This window comes from Peromyscus maniculatus, chromosome 8 (assembly GCF_049852395.1).
Source record: "Peromyscus maniculatus bairdii isolate BWxNUB_F1_BW_parent chromosome 8, HU_Pman_BW_mat_3.1, whole genome shotgun sequence".
NCBI classification, from domain to species: domain Eukaryota; kingdom Metazoa; phylum Chordata; class Mammalia; order Rodentia; family Cricetidae; genus Peromyscus; species Peromyscus maniculatus.
In genome coordinates this window covers 38,111,700-38,131,778 of record NC_134859.1, presented here as the reverse complement: position 1 = coordinate 38,131,778, position 20,079 = coordinate 38,111,700, and the positions used below count along the sequence as shown (strand labels likewise).

Here is a 20,079-nt window from a genome sequence, read left to right as displayed (position 1 = left end):
AAAGTTACCTTGGAACAAGCTAACAGCTAAACGCTTCTTAAAACGTTAAACCACACCTGACAGTGGTTGTGCACGACTTTAATTCCAGCACTCAGGAGGCAGAAGTAGGCGGATCTCTGTGAGTTTGAGGCCAGCCTGGTCTACAAAGTGAGTTCCAGGACAGCCAGGGGTGTTACACAGGGAAACCCTGTCTCAACAAAAAGCAAAGCAAAACAAACAAACAAAACAAACAAACAAAAATCTGGCTGCTCTTGCAGAGGACCAGGTTCTGTTCCCAGCACCCACATGGCAGCTCAGAACATCTGTAACTCCAGTTCTAGAGAGTCTGATGCCTTCTTCTGGTCACCATGGGCACCAGACATGCACATGGTGCGCAGGCATGCACGCAAGCAAAACATTCACACACAAAAAAAATACAAGTAAATAAACCTTTAAAGTAAGGCTCAACATGCTTCATCAGGTTTTCCAATACTAGTTCCATCTTACTGGTTAAGAAACCAGGGATGGGAAGATATAGGGTCTGTGGTTGATAAATGAAATTATATAAAATATTCATCCTATTTTTTCTAATCTCTGTGCTTTATTGGCAAATCTTCCTGGGGTTAAGTACAGCACTGTCCTGGATTTAAAGGGCTCCTGTGTCCCACAGGACTCTGAGTTATTTGCCTTCAAGTGGGAGGATCTGAGCCACTGCAGGACTGCATTCCCGAAGGATTCAAATTCTCCCCATAAAGAACACATCACACTCTCTCCGATCGAGCTCAGGGGACACGGAGGAGAAGAGGGCAGAAAGGTTGTAAGAACCAGATGTTGAAGGAGGACAGTTGCCAAACAGTGTCTTCTGGAAATGAAAAGGTCGCTGCACTCACACACTGTGGGTGCCTCCATACTAGATCAAGCCAGTTGACAGTCCAGCACAGATGGAGGCGAGGCCACAAAGCCCTCCCCCTAGGTGGGGAGCTACTGGCATTGGATGGCTCCTGGGGGCGGGGGGGGGGGGTGAGTTTTCTTCGGGGATGTGACTGCTGGTAGGTTACCTAGGCTTCCAATGGATGGCTCTATGTCCAGGAGCATAGGGAGAGCACTACCTGGACTCAGTGAATTGTTAAAAAGATAAAAGGAAGACATAAGGTTGGGGGGAATATGGTGAGGGGTCTGGGAGGAATTGGAAGAGGGTAGGGGAGTGGATATGGTTAAAATACATTGTATAAATGTATGAAATTCTCAAAAAATAAATTAAAAATACATTTCAAAAAGAATTCTCCCTACACATTTCAGAGAAATCTTGAGCAAGAACTGAAGACAATTCAGTCTGAAAGATGGACCTGTTATCTATCATATGTAGACAAAATACAGAATGAAAGCCAGTCTAAGGAGACCTCGGACAGAGACATAGACACAGTTTTAAACTTGTTGCTGACAAGGGCTCAAAGACCTCCAAGGAGAAGGCAGAAGCATCTCAATAAACGGTGAAATACCCGTTCCAGTCTGGCTTCTGTTACTGCGATAAGCACCAATACCCAAAAAACAACTTGGGGAGGAAAGTGTTTATTTCAGCTTACAGACTGATGGAAGCCAAGGGCAGGAGCTTACACATTGATGGGAGCCATGTAATCAAGCCGTTAATAAACTCAAGAGGTCACCACTGAGTGACCCTGCATTCAGTCGGCCAGACAAAAATAAGCCACTTGATGGATATGTTCACGAACAAGAGACGGCAGGCAACTGGTGTGTTGGTGCAGTTGCTGGACCCCTGAAAAGGATAATGGCTTATTTCTCCAAAGCGTTAGTTCCTGTGTGGTGGGGTTGGCCACCTTGTTTGAGGACAATTGCTATGACTTGCCTTTTCATTAAAGAGGCAGAAAACTGCGGAGCACTGAGATGCGGTGTCAGGTCTCTGTTCTGGAAGAACTAGTCATCGAAGCCAAGAGTGTACACAACAGTGATTTTTCCAAGTCACTTCCCATAAGGGATCTGTGGCTTTTCACCACAGCAACTTTGGTGGGGGTGGGTACGGGGGTTGGGGTAGGGAGTGGGAGAGAACTAGCCCTCTTGAGTAATGTGGTTGAGGAGTAGGGGCCGGTGTCCACGATAGAGCAGGAAACATGTCATGTTCTCTGTTATTATTTGCATGAGAACTGTCCCCTCACATGCTTGAACATATGGAGTCCTGGTGGTGCTGCCTGGGAAGGTTTTGAAAACCTTGAGGCAAGAGTCATAGTGGAGGTGGGTCCCTGGGAGAGTTCCTCTGAGGTCTCTAGCCTAATCTCATATCCATCTGGCTTTCTGCTTCCCACTGCTCACACTCCTCCTATCGTGGCTCCCCAGTGCTCACACTCCTGCCAGCATGGCTTCCCAGTGCTCACACTCCTGCCAGCATGGCTCCCCACTGCTCACATTCCTGACAGCATGGCTCTCCACTGCTCACACTCCTGCCAGCATGGCTTCCCACTGCTCACACTCCTGCCAGCATGACTTCCCACAGCTCACACTCCTGTCAGCATGGCTTCCCACTGCTCACACTCCTGACAGCATGGCTCCCCACTGCTCACACTCCTGACAGCATGGCATCCTGCCACAATAGATTGTTTGTGGCATTTTCCTGTGCCCACAGCCACTCTCAAATAACCACTCAGAGTCTTAATATTACTTATAAATGCTCTGGCAATAGCTCAGGCTTGTTACTAGCTAACTCTTAGATTTAAATTAACCCATATTTCTTTTTTTTATGGCTATGTGACCTCTGATCTCCAGGCAAACTTTATTTATTAACATACAAATCACATTTCAGCACAATTAAAATATCACCACAGAATACCTTTTCTAATTGTAATTATGCTTAACAAAAATGTGCTCAGCACTTCGCTGATTAAGAGTAGGATATATAACACATTCATATTTCCAAACAACAAAGGCAAATAATTGCAAGGTATATACTGTAAGAGTTCTTGTGCAGGACTGGGGTGTAGCTCAGTGGCAGAGTGGCCCTGGATTCAATTCTCAGAACTACAAGGCAAGCAACAGCCAAAACAAACACAAAAGCTGTAAAGTATTACAGCTCCATTTTTATTATATTTTTTATTAAAAACTAAATATTAGCTGGGAGGTGGTGGAGGTGGCGGTGGTGGCAGCGGCGGCACATACCTTTCATCCCAGCACTCAGGAGGCAGAGCCAGGTGGATCTCTGTGAATTTGAGGCCAGCCTGGTCTACAGAGTGAGTTCCAGGACAGGCGCCAAAGCTACACAGAGAAACCCCGTCTCAAAAAATCTAAATAAATAAATAAATCTTGCCAGGCAGTAGTGGTGCACACTTTTTGTTTGTTTGTTTTTGTTTCTGTTTTTTTTTTTAAATTACACTCATGATATTCATTACTTACACTCATGATAGTAATCACATTTGTGGTATTCATAGATTACATTTGAAGTATTCATTCAATTTTACATATATATATATATATAAAATTTTAAATGTCAAATGTCATTTCTTGAAGGGGTTAGAAGGTCTTAAATACAGTTAAATACAGGCTTACAGCACAATGGGAGGACCCTGGAGGGCAGAAGTTCCCTACTGATGTTTTACAATCTTGCATCTAAGCTGTTAACGTCCATTATTCAGGATACACAGACAAGGAACTTCCCTTAAGCATTCAGGAGGGTGGAATCTGGCAGGGAACTAGCATAGGGAGGATATCAAGGTCAAGGTCCACAAGCAAGTTACCCAAAATGGGGGCCAGGGCCCTGCAGGTCCCCCTTTTATTAAAAAATGAGCTTCTGACTTGGGTTGTGTGGGACGTCAGCAGGTCACCTTACCCATCATGGAGACGCCTGCCCAGGCCACACAGGTGCTCTGTCTTAGGTTGGTGAGTGCCCCCCAAGGTATTACCCGTCTCTGAATATCCATTACCATACTGGCTCAATCGTGTGTGAGCTGCATAGTTAATTGCTGCCAAAGATCTCAAAGTGGCACTGGGCTTGCAATCTGTGTAACACAGAAAAGACCAACAGAGGTCCTATCTCGCCCATAGCCAGTAGGCTAAGGGTAACTGAGCCATTTCCTTCCTTAACAAGCCATACTGTACATTGGAGTCCTTGTAAGATAGTATCCCAAAAGCAACTGGAACTTGAGTTTATAAATTTATAATTTTCAAAGCCAATCAAGATGTATATAACTACTGAATTAAATTTATCATGCCCAATAGAATGAAAGATTAACTAACTGTAGTAGCTACTGTTGTTGCCAGGGTCTCCACTGTGCTAGCTGTAGTAAGCAATTATGAAATGGTAATCCCAGAAACAGTAGCAGCGGTGTGCGCCATTGCTATAACAGCAACAACGGCAGCAGCAATGTCAAATTCTCTTCTGGAGTGTGTGGACATTCACTAGCATGGATACAACTCCAGTAACACAAATCGCCAAGGCCCGTTTTTCTTCATCCTAGCACGACTTTAGCTGGCAACTCTTCTGGAGAATCCAATCTCATGGCTACAGTTCCTAGGCTTATATTAATGCTTGCCAAAGCTGGCCATATTGGGCTCTCAATCTCCATTGGCATCTGAAGGGTAGATTTTTTTTCATGAAGACCCATTAGTTCTCTGTCATGTTTGGCTTCAGGGTTAATTTAAATTAACCCATATTTCTTATCTATGCTCTGCCACATGGCTTGGTACCTTTTCTCAGTACAGCATGCTCATCTTGCTTCTCCCTGTGTCTGCTTGAGGCTCCTCTAACTCTGTTCTCCTTCTTCCCAGCCTCCTCTGTGTCTAGCTGTCCTGCCTATACTTTCTGCTGTCTAGCTACTGGCCAGTCATCTTTTTATTAATCCAATCTGAGTGACAAATCTTCATAGTATACAAAATGATCATTCCACAGCAACTGTATGCCCTGACTCCTGAACTCCTGAATGAAAATCTCTCTCTCTCTCTCTCTCTCTCTCTCTCTCTCTCTCTCTCTCTCTCTCTCTCTCTCTGTGTGTGTGTGTGTGTGTGTGTGTGTGTGTGTGTGTGTGTGTGTGTGTTTCTAAAGACAAGGTATCTCTATTTAGCCTTGGCTGTCCTGGAACTTACTCTGCAAATCAGGGTGCCCTTGAACTCAGAGATCTGCCTGCCTCTTAAAGGCATGCACCACCACTGCTCAGAAAAAATAAACCTCTCTTAAGCTACTTCAGAGAGGCATTTGGTCACGGTGGCATAAAGTAACTAATAAGCTCCAATTAAACAGGAGAACTAGGTGATAAATGAAGTTCTTAGACAAACAGTTGCAATGACTCCCAATAAAAAAGTTTCTAAGGTATTCTAAATGTGATTGCAAAGTCTAGGGAATAGAGAGATGTGACAGACAGCTTTCCATCACTGTAGCAAAACATCTGAGATGATTTGCTCATAGTTTGCAGGATCCAGTCCATATTGATTGGCCTACTGTTTTGGGCCTGTAGCAAAGAAGTACCTCATTGCGTGGGTGTGTGGCAGAACAAGCACATTACACAGCCAGCGGTGTAATGATCCACGGGAGGCAAGGAGGTAGCCCAGTTCAACATGACTAAGTAGCTGGTGCTGATGTATTTAAGCACGGCACAATTTGATGAAAATTTTCCTGGTGGTAATTAATTCAATCTATGTGCACAATAAAGCCTAAGACACAGCTATATCAAAACTCTTTGAAAAGTTCATGTGACATCTTCCATAAAGATAGGTTTTATAGATTGACAAGCTCATGATAAGGGTCTGGGGAAGATCTGGTGCAAAGGTCACCGGGCTATTAACTATGTCCACTCCAAGCCTTCTTTTGACTTTATTACTTTATCTCCATCCTGTCCATTCTGCTTGCTCTGCATTTCTGCCCTTCTTCCCAGTGTCCTCTCTGCCCCCAAATCCTGCCTAGCTATCAGCTGTTCAGCTTTTTATTAAACCAATCAGAGTGACACACCTTCACAGTACACAAACAGAAGAGTGGGAAAATTGAGCTGAGCCCAAGTGAGTATGCATGCATTCATTTCTCTCTGGTCTTGACTGTGGCTATGATTAGTTGTTTGAAGTTTCTGCCTTGACTTCTCCACAATGAGAGACTTTAACCTGAAGCTGTGAGCTGAAATAAATGCCTTTCTCTCCTACGTTGATTTTTGTTGGAGTATTGTAGCACAGCAACAGATATGAAAGCAGAAAAGGTCTATGATATATTGCTCTGGAAACCTTTTCTATGACAGATCCCTTGGTCTCAAGAATATTAGTTTGAGGACCAAATGAAACCCCAAAACTTATTCCAACATTTCTGGCCAATTTATTAAATCAGAAGTGAAGCCATGTTAGGTAGAATTAATACCAACATGAAAGCCATTCTTCTCAGTGTCCTTTATTAACTATGGCTATGGTTGAATACCTGATCTCCAAAAGAACAATCATGCTGGAATTCAATTGCATCAGGACGATCATGGGAGGCAGAGCTTTAAGGGGACAACAGGTCACTGAGTTTTGTTTTAGCATTCCCATCACTCTAACAGAACGCCTGATATAATAAAGAGGGAAGGGTTTATTTTTGACTCACTCCTTCAGAAGGGTCAGTCCATCCTGGTGAGAAGATATCATGTGGTTTTCCTGAGAAAATATCAAAAATTATCTATTCACCAGAGAGGGCACTGCCAACAGACCAGAGAAATGATTCCATCCAAGTCCACCTTGATGCACCAATGAGTACTGGGAACCAGGCAATGTGCTCCCGAAGGTGTGTGTAGTTCAGACAGGAGCTGGACATTGTCAGATTCTAAGTTGTATTAGCAGGCTGATCAGCCGTCCATCATAGATCAGAAGTGGTAGGTTCCAGGTCACGTCTCAGCAGGTCAGACGGGCATGTGCATGTATGCCAGCCATGGCATACACCACCTCAGCCATGCCAGCATTTCTCCCTCAGCTCACACCTGTAGCCCCATGAGGTAGCTCTCTGCAACCAGCTGATGGGGGCAAAATACTCAGCCCTGACTCCCACGTGTAAGCGTCCTGTGTTGATACTAGCCAAAAGTCACTGCCACACATCTTAGGGGTGACCCTGAAAAATGGTGAAGGGAATCCTTCTAACACGCTAAACTATACTCAGTTTTGATCATTTTGATTAGAGGGAAAACAGGCTGATTTACAGACCCTGTCAACAACTGGCAAAAAGCTGAGTTGATTGACACCTGTTCGGGCTCTCGCATCCAGCCTGGAAGTGTGGAGGAGTGGCCTGATGGAGGCGGAACTACAATAGAATGCCTGCTTCTTCCCTCAGAGGGACCAAACTCCATTCTCCATTAGCAAGGAGGGTGATATGAAACCGAGACGACTAAAAAGGGCGAGGCACTTGCTGCCTGCTGGTGAAATACATAAGGGACACTAAGAAATGCAGTAAGCAACGAGTTGACTCAGTGCAAGGCTGGAGCGCGAAGATCCCTCAGGCCCAGAGGAGTTTAAGAACTGCCTGGACATCTTAGCAAGATCTGTGTCTGCTCAGTTGGTGGAGTGCTTGCCCAGCACCCACAAAACCCTAGCCAACGTCTGATGCCTAGCATTGCATCAGTCAGGCATGGGGGTACATGTTAATAATGTTTTATAGTATTACTATTTTAATGTCAACCAACTAATATTTAATATGTAGCTGGTTAATATTAGTATTAATTTTTAATGATATATTTCATGTTATAAAATAAAAATAATATCAAAATGTCTTTTTGACACGGCGTCTTACCACAGCTCAGGTTGGCCTGGAACTCACAATCTTCCCGCTCTAGTCTACCCAGTGCTAGGACTGTAGGTCTATACTACCATGCTTGACCATCGTATCAAAACTTTGAGATGGACGGGCCTGCTAATTCATCAACCTCAGGCTTCAAGAGGGCTCCTCTCCACAGCTGGCCACTGACCCTGCACACTGTCAAGGATCAGCTCAACTTCATGGTCTTGTGGGGACTTCATTTTCTTCATTGCTTATTTTCCTCAGTCCTTTGCTTTTATTCTTAGGGATCATTACTCAAAAATAATGCTTCATGTAAGTGCTTGTCTCTGCTTGTGTTTTTTAGTAGTTTGAGGTAAAAGAATAAACCTAAGTAAGATTCTAACAATAACATTCCACTCAAAAGATATTTCAAAAGTACAGAAAACCTATGAGTAATTTCGCTGGGTTAAAAAGCACAAACCAGGGCTGGAGAGATGGCTCAGAGGTTAAGAGCACTGCTTGCTCTTCCAAAGGTCCTGAGTTCAATTCCCAGCAACCACATGGTGGCTCACAACCATCTGTAATGAGATCTGGTGCCCTCTTTTGGCCTGTGGGGATATGTACAGACAGAACAATGTATACATAATAAATAAATAAATCTTTAAAAAAAAAAAAAAAAAAAAAAGCACAAACCAAGCCAGGCATAGAGTCACACACCTGTAATCCTAGCACTTGGGAGGCAGAGGCAGGCAGATCTCTGTGAGTTGAGGCCAGCCTGGTTCTACATAGGGAGTTCTAGGACAGCCATGGCTACATACAGAGATCCTGTCTCAAACAAACAAATAAATAAAAATAAAAGGCATAAACCAGAGTTGTCCTGGCACATTAGGCACATGGTCTTAAAGGACAGGAAAGGAAACTGAGGTTGTAAGGGGTGGGAAGCCAGCCTAATCGTAGGGCTCAGACTGGGGGAGGCTACCAAAACCAAACAAGAGGAACAAACAGAAATCCCCCGGAGTTTCTCGCAGAGGGTCTGGAGAAACAAGCCGGTTTGTGCGAAGAGATGGGTTCCTCAGCCTGTCAGTATCACCAGCCCCATGGATCCCAGGACACAGGCTCCAGCGTAGGCTAGGACATGGTGTTCCCAGGGCCTTAGCTGCGGATACTGAGCAGAGGGAAAAAGGCAGTCTCGGCCCTCCTTTGCCAGATCTGAGAGCCAAATCTCACTAGTTTGTCCTCTCTCTGTTCCTCCCTCCCTCGGTTCCTGGACAGGGAATGGGCCTTTCTGCAAATAGAAGGCCTTTCTGTCCAAGAAGGCTTTGGCGCCTTGCCGCAATAAAGAGCCCTGGGCGCCTGAAGGGTGCAAAAGGACAAACACCAGAGCCCAGACGTGGTGAGAATGTGACTCCATTGCTATGCTCCCGCAGTGGGCCAGCGGCGTCTCTCTGGTGTCTCCTGTAGAGGCCCCAGGGAATCTTCAAGAGGACACAGGGACAACTCAGAGGCCCGTGACCCAGCCTTTTTAGTTCAGGGCGCGTCTCTGACTCAGCATGACCTCGCACATCCCTCGCAGGCTCCCGAGCCACTGTTGCCGCTTTTCAAGGTGAGGATCCTGCTGTTCCAATGACGCTTCTCTGCCCCCCGCTGTCTGGTGACGGACTAGAGCCATGCTAAGGCACATAAGTGAGCTCCCACGCTGTCGTGTGTCACCCACAGAGGTCTCTTGCGAACGCTGACTTGAATTAACTGTCGGGTCCGCCCGCCTGAGCTCAGACTCCAGACTGGGAGAGTGGAACAACGGACTCCTGCCCCGGGCTAGGCCTGGCAGGACGCGGACATTGAAGCCAGGGTCAACCCCCTAGAGACCTTGCTCTCCGGACGCAGCTCCTCCCTGTCGCTCACCCTCCCACGTGTGGCTGAGAAATCTGGAGCTCCGGGCTCGCTGCACGCGCGTTACACAGCAGCGGATCCCAAGCGGGAGGCCCAGCTTGGAAGGCCGCTGGGCGCCGGGAACCGAGCAGGAGGCGGAGCCGACCCGGGAGCACCGCCCCGATCGCTGGAGCGCACTAGCCTCCAGGTGCCTCTCTCGCACGGGGGGTGTGGTTCCGAGGACTGGGCTTCCCCGAGCTCGGCACCAGCCCCTGGGAGCTTTGCGGCACCCGAAGCGCATTTGCACGCAGCCATCCCGGGAAGGCCCCCCGCCGGGCTCCTCAATCGCCAGATTTTCCTATTACCCCCTCGTGCAAGTTGTGAAGGAGAGGCAGGAAGCATGCGGGACTACGACGAGGTGACCGCCTTCCTGGGCGAGTGGGGACCCTTCCAGCGCCTCATCTTCTTCCTACTCAGCGCCAGCATCATCCCCAATGGCTTCAATGGTATGTCAGTCGTGTTCCTGGCGGGGACCCCGGAGCACCGTTGCCTTGTGCCTGACACCGTGAACCTGAGCAGCGCGTGGCGCAACCACAGTATCCCGTTGGAGACGAAGGACGGGCGACAGGTGCCCCAGAAATGCCGCCGCTACCGACTGGCCGCCATCGCCAACTTCTCTGCGCTGGGGCTGGAGCCTGGAGTGGACGTGGACCTGGAGCAGCTGGAGCAGGAAAACTGCCTGGATGGCTGGGAGTACAGCAAGGATGTCTTCCTGTCCACCATCGTGACCGAGGTAGGTGACAGCGCCGTGCTAAAGATAGTCACTGGGAATGGAGACTCCACCGCATCGGTGCCCCCAACAATTGTGCCTGGGTCAATGTCACACTCCATCTCAAATGTGCCAGGCACAGAATGGGGTTCTGAGTGCATTCTCGGCACAGGCTCAGAGCTGATGAATTTCTGTGTGCCGTGGAGGGGATGGAAAAGAGTGTTGTCATCAACTGCCTTTTCCTTTCCGTGTTTCACAACACTTAGAGTTTCCCAAGAGCCTCAGTGCTTCCCTGGGCAGGCCAAGCCCGGTACTGTCTTGGTATGCAGTCAGATGTTTCCTTGCCACCGAGGAGAAAAGGGATGTGGTGGTCTGTTGAGTTCAAGTATGACACACGAAGGATCTTGAGACAGAGAAGGGCCTCTGTGTGGAGGCCCCAATTTCTCCAAAAGGGGGCGGCTGTCCCTTGGCATCGGTTGGATGCAAGTAGCCAAAAGTAGAACTGGCATTTGGGTACTGGTGGAGGAGCAGTTCTCCTGTGGGAAGTGTCAGCTGGTGGGCAGGAGCTCCAGCGGGGACCTCTAAGTAGTCTGGGAAGGGATTCCCTAAGTCACAGAATCTGGATGTGGACCTATCCCCTCTCTGTGTTTCCTGCTGCACATTTGCTAAGGGCCAGGCGAAGTTATTAGGTCAAGACACACAGTCTTTCTGAAAAGAGCATCCCTAAGAACCGATTTCCTGCTATTGATCAGACTGGTAGGATGTCCTGTTTTCCCACCTTCCAATGCTGCCTCTGTTCCCTCTTTCTCCCAGGGGGGTTAAAAACAACAACAAGAAGAAAACTATGTTCCTCCCAAGGGGATGGGGGGTGGACAACTGACAGGAGCCTCGCTCGCTTCTTTATCTCTTTCCCTCAGCACCACGTAGCAGTCATCAAAAAATGTGTCTGGGTGTGGGTCCCACCTGCAGAGCTCAGATGCCTGTGGGCCATACCAGCTGTGTTGTTGGGAAAGTTCACTTCAATCCTACTTAGCGTTGGACTTCAGACGCCAAAATTCAAATCATGGCTTGTTTTATGTGTGACGTTGGGTAAATAAACTCCCTTCTCTTCGTGGAATAGATCTGGAGATACTGCGGGAAGGAGATGGAAACGGGAGGCAAATCTGGAGATAAGGGATGGTCCTGTTCAGCAAAGACGTGGCCAGTTCTGGGAATGGGAGCCCTGTAGATTGGGTAAATGGAGCTCCGAGGAGGATAAGAGGCTAGAGCTGCCTCTAGGGCCAGCTTGTGAGTATTCTGAAGAGCTGACTATATTTTGAGGACCATAAAAATAGCAAGCCTAAGATTTGTGCTTTCATTTTCTTCTTTTGAGACAATGTCACAGGATATGGGCTTCTCTAGTCTGTAACTCACTGCATAACCCCAGCTGGCTTTGAACTCACAGTGATCCTCTTGCCTCTGCCTCCTAGATACAGAGACTTATAGATATATACCAACTCTCCCAACACTGTCTGTGTTCTTAGAGTCTAATCTAGCTGCTATGGAAAGCAAGATTGGGAGAAAACTGTGGAAGTCACTTCTGCAAGAGAATACTCAGTCAAGAGTGGCGGCTGTGGAGGATGCAGGGCTCATGGGGAGTGGATGAGCCTGCGGCCCCCCTCTGGGTCCCTCACATTAACACCCTGCCTATCTTTGATCCTTGTGTGGCCTGCCATGCCTCTCCAGCTGTGCCTGGCCCTGGGGTATCTAAGACTGAGAGCCAGCTCATCCTTCAGTTCTGGGATTATTCCCTGCATCTAAGTTAGAGGTTGGAGCCACTAGCTGCAACCTTCACAGACAACTGGTCTACCCCGGCTCCTGTCCTCCTCCTGGATGGTTTTGTTTGCCTAAGGATATGGGGGGGCGGGGGGGGGGCGGGGCTGGAGAACTACCAGCTCCTGAGTCCATAGGTGCCCCACCACGCTGTCCCCAGGGGCCTCTGGGCACAAGTCGCGCACACTTGCTTTGCTTCGCAGCCTCTCTCTCTTGCTTGCTTTTTTTTTTTTTGGATGGTGAGAGTCGAAAGGCAAAGGGCACTGGTGGCTGGAAAGAGAAGGAAAGGAGGCAAGAAGCAGGGTGAGTAGTGTGGGGTGGGTCTGTCTCTCCAGAGGGCGCAGGAGCTCAGAGTCTGGGTGACAGCTAACCACAACAGAAACAAAGTATTGCAGAGAATGTGGATGGAATGCCCATGTGTTACTGGGGAGAATGTCACTCAGTTACAGTTTCTGCAACAAATGCCCGACACAAGCAGTTTGCAAAGAGACAAGGTTCAAGCCCAGGATCAATTGGCCCTGTTACTTTTGGAGCCTGTAGAGAGGCAGCACATCCCGGTGGAGAGCGTGTGCCAGAGGGAAGCAACTTTCCTCGTGGAGAAGACACCAGGGTCCCCAAGTCCCCTTCCAAAGACCTAGCTTCCTCCCAGTGGGCCTCACCCCTTCAAGAGCCCACCAACCCACAGCAGCTTCAGGCTGGGAGCCAAGCCTTCAACAAATATCTTTAGAGAAGCATTTAAGATCCAGCCTCTATCCCAGCACCCAAGCAGTCGAGGCAGAAGGATTGCTATGAGTTCCAAGCCGATGTGGGACACAGCACGAAACCTTGTCCCCAAACAAAACCAAACCTGAACCGTGGCAGAAGGTACAATGACACAGTTGTTGTGAGAAGAGTGTTAGTGTCCTTCAAAAAAAAAAAAAAAACAAAAAAACAAAAATAGAATAAACTGGGTGTGGTGCATGCCTGTAATCCCAGCACGTAGGAAATGGAAACGAAACCCAAAGTCCTCCTTGGTTACATAATGAGTCCCAGAGCAGACTGTGATACCTGAGACCCTGTGCCAAATAATAAGAATAAGAATAAGAATAAGAATAAGAATAAGAATAAGAATAAGAATAAGAATAAGAATAAGAATAAGAATAAGAATAATAGAATTCCCATACAATCAACCCTTTGCACTTCCAGGTAAATGATAAGTTTTTGCACCCCAATAGGCCTCTCCGCCGACTGAGCAATCCAAATCAGACTGAATCAGACTGAAAAAGCCTGATTTAGAAAAATCAGATTTAGAAAAAGCCCAGGTTAAATGGGTAAAGTATTCCTGGGTGATTCTCTGGCCCTTCAGAGAGGAGACAGGGACAAGAGACTGGAAAACCACATGTCTGTTTTCTGGAATACAGCTTAAATACCCTGTGGAAGTGGTCTTGAACCTCTTTGGGGGAAGGAGCTGTGTTTGGCAGGTTTGGGAAAAGAGATGGGGGAGGGGAGTTGAGGTGGACATTCCACCAGAACATTCCAGACTCTTTGGGTATATGGATGCCAGGGTACCAGGGGTTGAGGTGGAGCTCCCACCCAAACAGTAAACACCAACAGAATTGAAACAGGGCCTCAAAGAGTTACTTGTTAGGCTGGGAGATGGCTCAGTGTAAGAACACATACTGCTCTTGCAGAGGACCACCGTTCAGATGCCAGCATCCAAGTCAGGGGGCTTACAACTGCATGTAACTCCAGCTCAGACACCTGCGCTCTCCCGTGTGCACATTCACAATGAATAGATATTACAAATTACCTACACATCCATGTTCATAGCAACATTGTTCTCAAGAAGCCAAAAGATGAATGCACCCTGATTTCCATCAACGGCTTGAATGGATACATAAAATGTTGTATATATGAACATCAGAGTTTGATCTCACTCGAAGAGAAAGCAAGTTGTGGGCACAGGCTCTATGAATGACTGGGGACAACACCATGCTTAATGGAACGGGCTGGTCACACAAACGCATCACTTCACTTACAAGACTTAGGTAAAGCACAGGCGGACGTGATCACACAGGCCTGGAATAGCACTGGGGGGGAGGGGGAGGCAGGAGGATCGAGGTCAGCCTGGAATGCAAAGACTCTGTCTCAAAACCTGAGAGAGACAGAGATGGGAGGAGGCAGAAAGAAAGAGGGGAGTGGGATATGAGATGATTGTGGGTTATTGTTGCTTAATGGGTTTCCGGGCACACACAGCCATTCCCAGCATTTTTTAAAACATGGGTGCTGGGGTCTTCAATCAGATCCTCATGCTTACACAGCCAGTGTTCTTTCACACTAAGCTATCTCTCCGGCCCTCTTTATACAATTTCTTAAAGAGTAGATGAACGGTGTCCACCTACAGAGAGGTGGCCCCCTGTGGATGGACTCTATACTTGTGGTACCAGCAAAATGGCATCACAGGTGAGCAGTGAATAGCACTAAGACAGACCTCGGCCCCCCTCTTGCCTGCACCTCTGGCTGGGCATTGTGGGCATTTGGGGAGCTTTCTCCAAGGCTTGGGTTGTGGCAGATAGAAAAGGTGACAGCTGTACCCTGGTCGCCAAAGATGCAGGGCCAGGCCTCTGAGAACAAGCCTGTGCCAGAGCCCATGCAGACTTAGTGACAGGGGAACAAAATGACCTCATCCTTACAGGCTGAGCCAGGACCTCTGACAGGTCCCTACATCCTGGCTGGCAAGTTTAGAAGGACTGTCCTCGGAATGTGCCTCAGCCTTGTACTCCAGCACCCTGATGTCCTCCACAAGAGAAAGGGCCATCCAAACTGTCCCTGGACCCCTCCACAGAAGGACAGGGTCAGCCAAGAGTCCAGAGAAATGCCTTCCACAGATGCCAGGAGATAGGACTCTCATGTCTGGACTGTGACTCCCATGTATACGACTATCTCGGGGTGCATCCACAGATAAGGTGATTTCCTCCCTTAGGGGCTGTGTGTGAGGTACCAGCCATTCAGCCTGTGGAGTTACTAAGAATCAAATTTCTTACCCTCATTTTGAAATAACTTCTGATTCAAAGAAAAGTTATTAAAATAGTATAGAACATTTACATAGACCCTTCAGCTAGCTTCCTCTGGCCTTAGCAATGTATTTATTGTTTTTCTCAGACAAGGTATTACTCTATAGCTCAGCCTGGCCTGGAACTCACTGTATCATCCAGGTTGGGCTCTTCTTGACTCTGGTCCCCCATGCTGGGATTGCAGACATATGCCACCACACCCAGACCTTCTGTTATCCATTTAAATTACCCATAATGCATTTATCAAAATCAGGAAATTAACACTGGTCAAAGTACCACTAGTGTACTGTGTTCTGATCCAGTCCACCATTCCATTACATTTAGCTGCCATGTCTCAGTCTCCAGTGTGAGACAATTTTTCTACTTTTCCTGATCTTTTGTGACCATGATGTGTTTTAGGTGTTGTTTTAATGAATGCCCCTCAACTTGGGTTTGTGTAATTTTTCTCACGATCAGATTGCACTATGCAGTTTGGGGTAAGAATACAACAGAAGTGATATATTTTCCCAGCCTCAAACTAGGTATATGACCAGGCACATGCTGACGCTGTCTGAATTACCAGTGATATGAACATCAATCATTTGGTTAAGTTGGTGTCTGCTGGATTTTTCCACTATTATTTTAGTATTTTTCTCTTTCAGAGTTAATATACATTTGAAGGGAGATGCTTGAAGATAATACAAATTTTTACCCACTGAGTTTAGCACAGATCTCCAGACCTTGACTGAGATGACTAATACTGTAGTCTTTGCCTAGTGGTGATTTGAGATGATTCTAGAAATAAAGGTTCCCCTCCATAGCCATTTATTTCTGTGTGTGTTTATTCATGTATGCATGGGCTCATACTTATTTATTTCATTCAATCAGTTATGTCTAATACTGTCCTTAATATTCTGTAGCTCCAGCTTTTCACCTTAATTATTTAAATATTTTTCACTTTAAGGAAAAGACTGTAAAAATACAAAGTGAGAGTTTTCTGTCTCTGGACTCTGGACTAGAAGGGTATCTGATCACCCTGGGAAAGGGGTATCTATCCTATCTAGTAGATAAGTTACCCACAGGGTGGTATTAGTGCAAGAACAGAGAGGCACAGGGATGTGTGGGACTTGGGATAAGGGGCTTCTGTTGGGGAAGGAGAGGCCCTGAGCACCCTAAACAATCGTGTGATGATGGGTGATTTTCACTGAGACCTACCATGGTGGTCATACCTTTATCTCTAGGGTCATGACTTAGTCCTTCAGTGCCTATGCCTGAGTAAACTCAGATGCCTCCTGCCCTGAGGCTGAAGGAGCAGGGAGGGCAGGCAAGAGCAGGGTCTGGGCATGAGCTGGCTCTTGCATGGCTTCTTTCTTCACAGAACACCATTAGGTATCCTTGACCTTAGTCCACAAACCGGAAACACCTGGAAAGCTTCATGTGAACCAGACCCAGATCTTCCTAGGCTTTGTGCTTCAGAGGCCTCGAAGGAGGCCTGGGTCCTGAGGGCCAGCCTGCTCAAAAGGCCCTTCAGTAGACCAAGAAGGGGCTGCTGTCCCACCCTAACCTCATCTGTCCTCTTCTGCAGCTGGCTATATCCCTGGGAGTCTGGGGATGAGGTAGCTGAGGGTGTGACCATTCCCTCAAAACCTGCTGCAAACGGCCTGTGCCCCGAGAGGCACCAGCTTTGTGTCACCCTTCCTGGGATCCAGACACTGGTTTCACTCATAGCCCCAAGGTGGGCCAAGTTCTCAGAGGAACGTGGGGCCCCATTCCAAACTCACAGGGAGGTTCTGAGGGTGGGAAGGGAATAGGGACACTGACTAAGGGCCACTCCAACAGCAGAACTAAACACAGACTATTTCCGCTGGGGTCTATGTGGGCCTGGCCAAGGGACAGACCTGGAGGAACGGGCAGTTTGCTTCACTCCACCCTGGTTACTGGAGTTGTACAGGTCGGCCTGGGCCCTGGCAGTCCTAACAAGCTGTGCTCAGCCGCTCATCCCAATAAGCAAGTATACAAACCAGTACTGATGAAAAGCAGGAAAAGGGGATTATTCAGTGCAGCCACATTAGAAAGAGGAACCAGAAGTCCTGTGACAGCTCAAAAGTCCACCACCGGGGTCCTGACATGAGGCTCAGGTTTAAATGGAGGGCAAGAGTTCTGCTCAGCTAAGGAGTCCTGGTCGAGGTGTGGTCCTGCCCATCTTCACTGTCTGGACTCCAGTCCCTCCTGCAAAGTGAAATGTATTTATTTCCAGAAGACAAATAGGCCCTCTGGCTGGCACCAGCATCCCAGCCTTTTCCTTCTCCCAGGAACTCCTAGGAAAATTACAATTTCTTCAAGTCCACTGTTTCAGTAGTCTGCTGGACAAAGAGGAGGGGACAGGTGTCCCTTTAGATTATTTTCATTCCTGCCAGGATGGCTCACCCTGGGATACTGCTTGTGTCCAGGGTGAGACACTGTGCCCTCTCTTGAGTAATTAGACTAAAAAAGTGGGCCCCATGGCATCGGGTTGGCAGCTTGGCTGTCAAGATGGCTTGAATATTAACTAAACCCCTCGGCACTCAGATGTGCCCTCACGGTTCCAAAGACAGCGTGCCAGCCAGCACCACCAACCCCCCCCCCCCCCCCCGCCCCCAGGCAAACTTGATTTTCAGTCCGCCTTCAGAAAGCATGCCGGGAAACAAACGGAGGAAGACTGGGGACTGCCCCTGGCTCTGGCTTGTGTGCGCTTCCCTGTTTATCAGCTACTTGGTCGCCTTGTGGCTGTGTTCCTCTGACAACTGGCTCTGGGATGTCAGAATGCACCTTTGTTCTCAGGCTGTTTCACCTGCCCCTGCTGCCAAGCCTCCGGATACACAGACTTTGTTCACCCCTCCCCGTGGGTAGCAGAACCCATAGACAGAGTCCAAGGTGGCATGGCGACAGAAATCAGGCAAGCTGGGCGAGAGGCCCTGGCAAGTGCCATGGGTCTCGGGCAGCACTGTCCTTCCCTGTTGCTGGCTGTTTTCCTACATGTAAGGCCTGTGTTGGTACCTGATGCATGTCTTCAGAGCTCCAAAAAAGACAAGAATCTGTCTCTATTTGTGACCTAGTCAGTGTAGAGGGAATTGGGGGACGAGGAGGCATGTGAAGAAAGGATGGGTTTACTCCTATTATACCACAGGTTCCCAACCCACTTCACTCTTATAGGAAGTATGGGTAGCCCAGGCTGGCGATTCCTGCTCAATGCTTGCAAGATAAGAGGGCAGGCAAGATGTAGCAGCCCATGCCCACAATCCCAGAACTCAGGAAGCAGAAGCAAGAGGGTCCCAAATTTGAGGCCAGCCTGGGCTACACAAAGAGATCTTTTCTCAGAAATAAATAACTAAATAAATCACTGTGTCTGGGGCCAGCCTCATACTGACACCTTTGAGGGTTTTTTCCTCTGAGCAGCTGCAGGTACAGATCCAGTCTATTTGTTCATAGCCCCAGAGTAGGGCCTGGATGGGCCATGGTAGACCCTGTCCCCAAATACAGGGACAGAGTCAGGTCCCCTAGAGCCTCTTCTCCTCTCCACAGCTCCCTCTCCCAACCCCACCTTGCTCCTCAGACTTTCAGCTCACAGCTGTTACCCGGGCCCCATCCCCCGTGCCCATTGCTCTAACCCCAAATGGAAGACCTGAATCAGGAAAAGAATGGTTTTTCTTTACATTTTTGGACCCAACAGGGGAAAAGTCTCAGCTTATGCCCACCTTGTCTGTAGCAATATTGTAATTTACAGAAAGGATTAAGCAAAAGCCTGCCCAGGAGGCTGGGGCGTAGCTGGCACGTTAGAGAGCTTACTCTGGCTTTGATCCCCGACATTGCCTGAACTGGGTCTGTCGGCCACACCTGTAACCCCAGTATTTGGCGGGTAGAGGCAGGACGGTGAGGAGTTCAAGGAGTTCTGTGGCATTGACTAGTTGGAGGCGAGCCTGGGATACATGAGCGCTTGCCTCAGAGGAGAAAACAAAAGCTTGCGTATGAGTTATTCGTCTGCACAGGCAGATGTGATGGTGAGATAAGTTAACCAGAACTGTGAAATTAATCTTTTCCTCTAAGACAGCTCCTCTCCAGGCCAGGGCTTTCCAGTCTGCTCTTCACTGTGGCATAGAAGAGCCTGGATACAAGTTAATCTCATAGATTGCGTTACACTGTTACACGGGCAGTTTTGGGTGGTGGTGGTGGTGGAGGTGGTGGAGGTGGTGGAGGTGGTGGAGGTGGTGGTGGTGGTGGTGGTGGTGGTGGTGGTGGTGGTGGAACCCCAGGCCTCTTGTGTACTAGGTGAGTGCTCTCACACTGAGTTACAGCTCCAGCCCCAAACATGATTTTAGTTGTGACCCAGCCTCGGGGAACCGCATAACTCCCCGCTGGCTCCTCTCCACCTATGGCAGCTTTTCCTGTAACCCAATTTAAGGAAGGAAGACTCTGAGAACATTATTCGTTCCAGCAGTCTCTTGTCTCAGTTGTTTATAAAGAAACATAGGAACAGGGTGGCGGCGCACGCCTTCAATCCCAGCTCTTGGGAGGCAGAGGCAGGCGATCTCTGAGTTCAAGACTAGTCTGGTCTATGAAGTGAGTTCCAGGATGGCCAGAACTACACAGAGAAGCCCTGTCCCTAAAAACCAGGGAAGAGGAGGAGGAGGAGGGAGAGGAGGAGGAGGAGAAAGAGGAGGAGGAGGAGGAAAGAAAAAATATGAGTAGAATAAGTAAATAGCCAAGAAGGCAAAAAACAAAAAACAAAAAAACCTGAAGCAAAGTGTTTGCAAATCAAGTATGAGACAAAGGGGGATGGGGACAGGGCTGATTCATTAAAACTAAATACTGCTCTTACAGAGGACCTGAGTTTGCTTCCCAGAATCCATGTCAGGCAGTCACAACCATCTGTAACTCCAGCT

General features: G+C 48.0%; 1 protein-coding gene across 6 annotated transcripts in view; it reads left to right on the top strand.

Annotated features, from left to right (window-relative positions):
• Nucleotides 1–8,946: 8,946 nt before the first annotated feature.
• The window catches only part of Slc22a4 (solute carrier family 22 member 4), a 54,865-nt gene continuing 43,732 nt past the window's right edge, over nt 8,947–20,079 (top strand). The window contains exon 1 of one of the 6 annotated variants that reach the window (XM_006995902.4): nt 8,947–10,340. In XM_006995902.4, coding sequence (XP_006995964.1) covers nt 9,948–10,340 — 393 coding nt within the window. In that variant the 5' untranslated portion in view covers nt 8,947–9,947. The remainder of the gene's footprint in view (nt 10,341–20,079) is intronic. The other 5 variants (XM_015989298.3, XM_076578376.1, XM_076578375.1 and 2 more) reach the window with 5 other exon arrangements.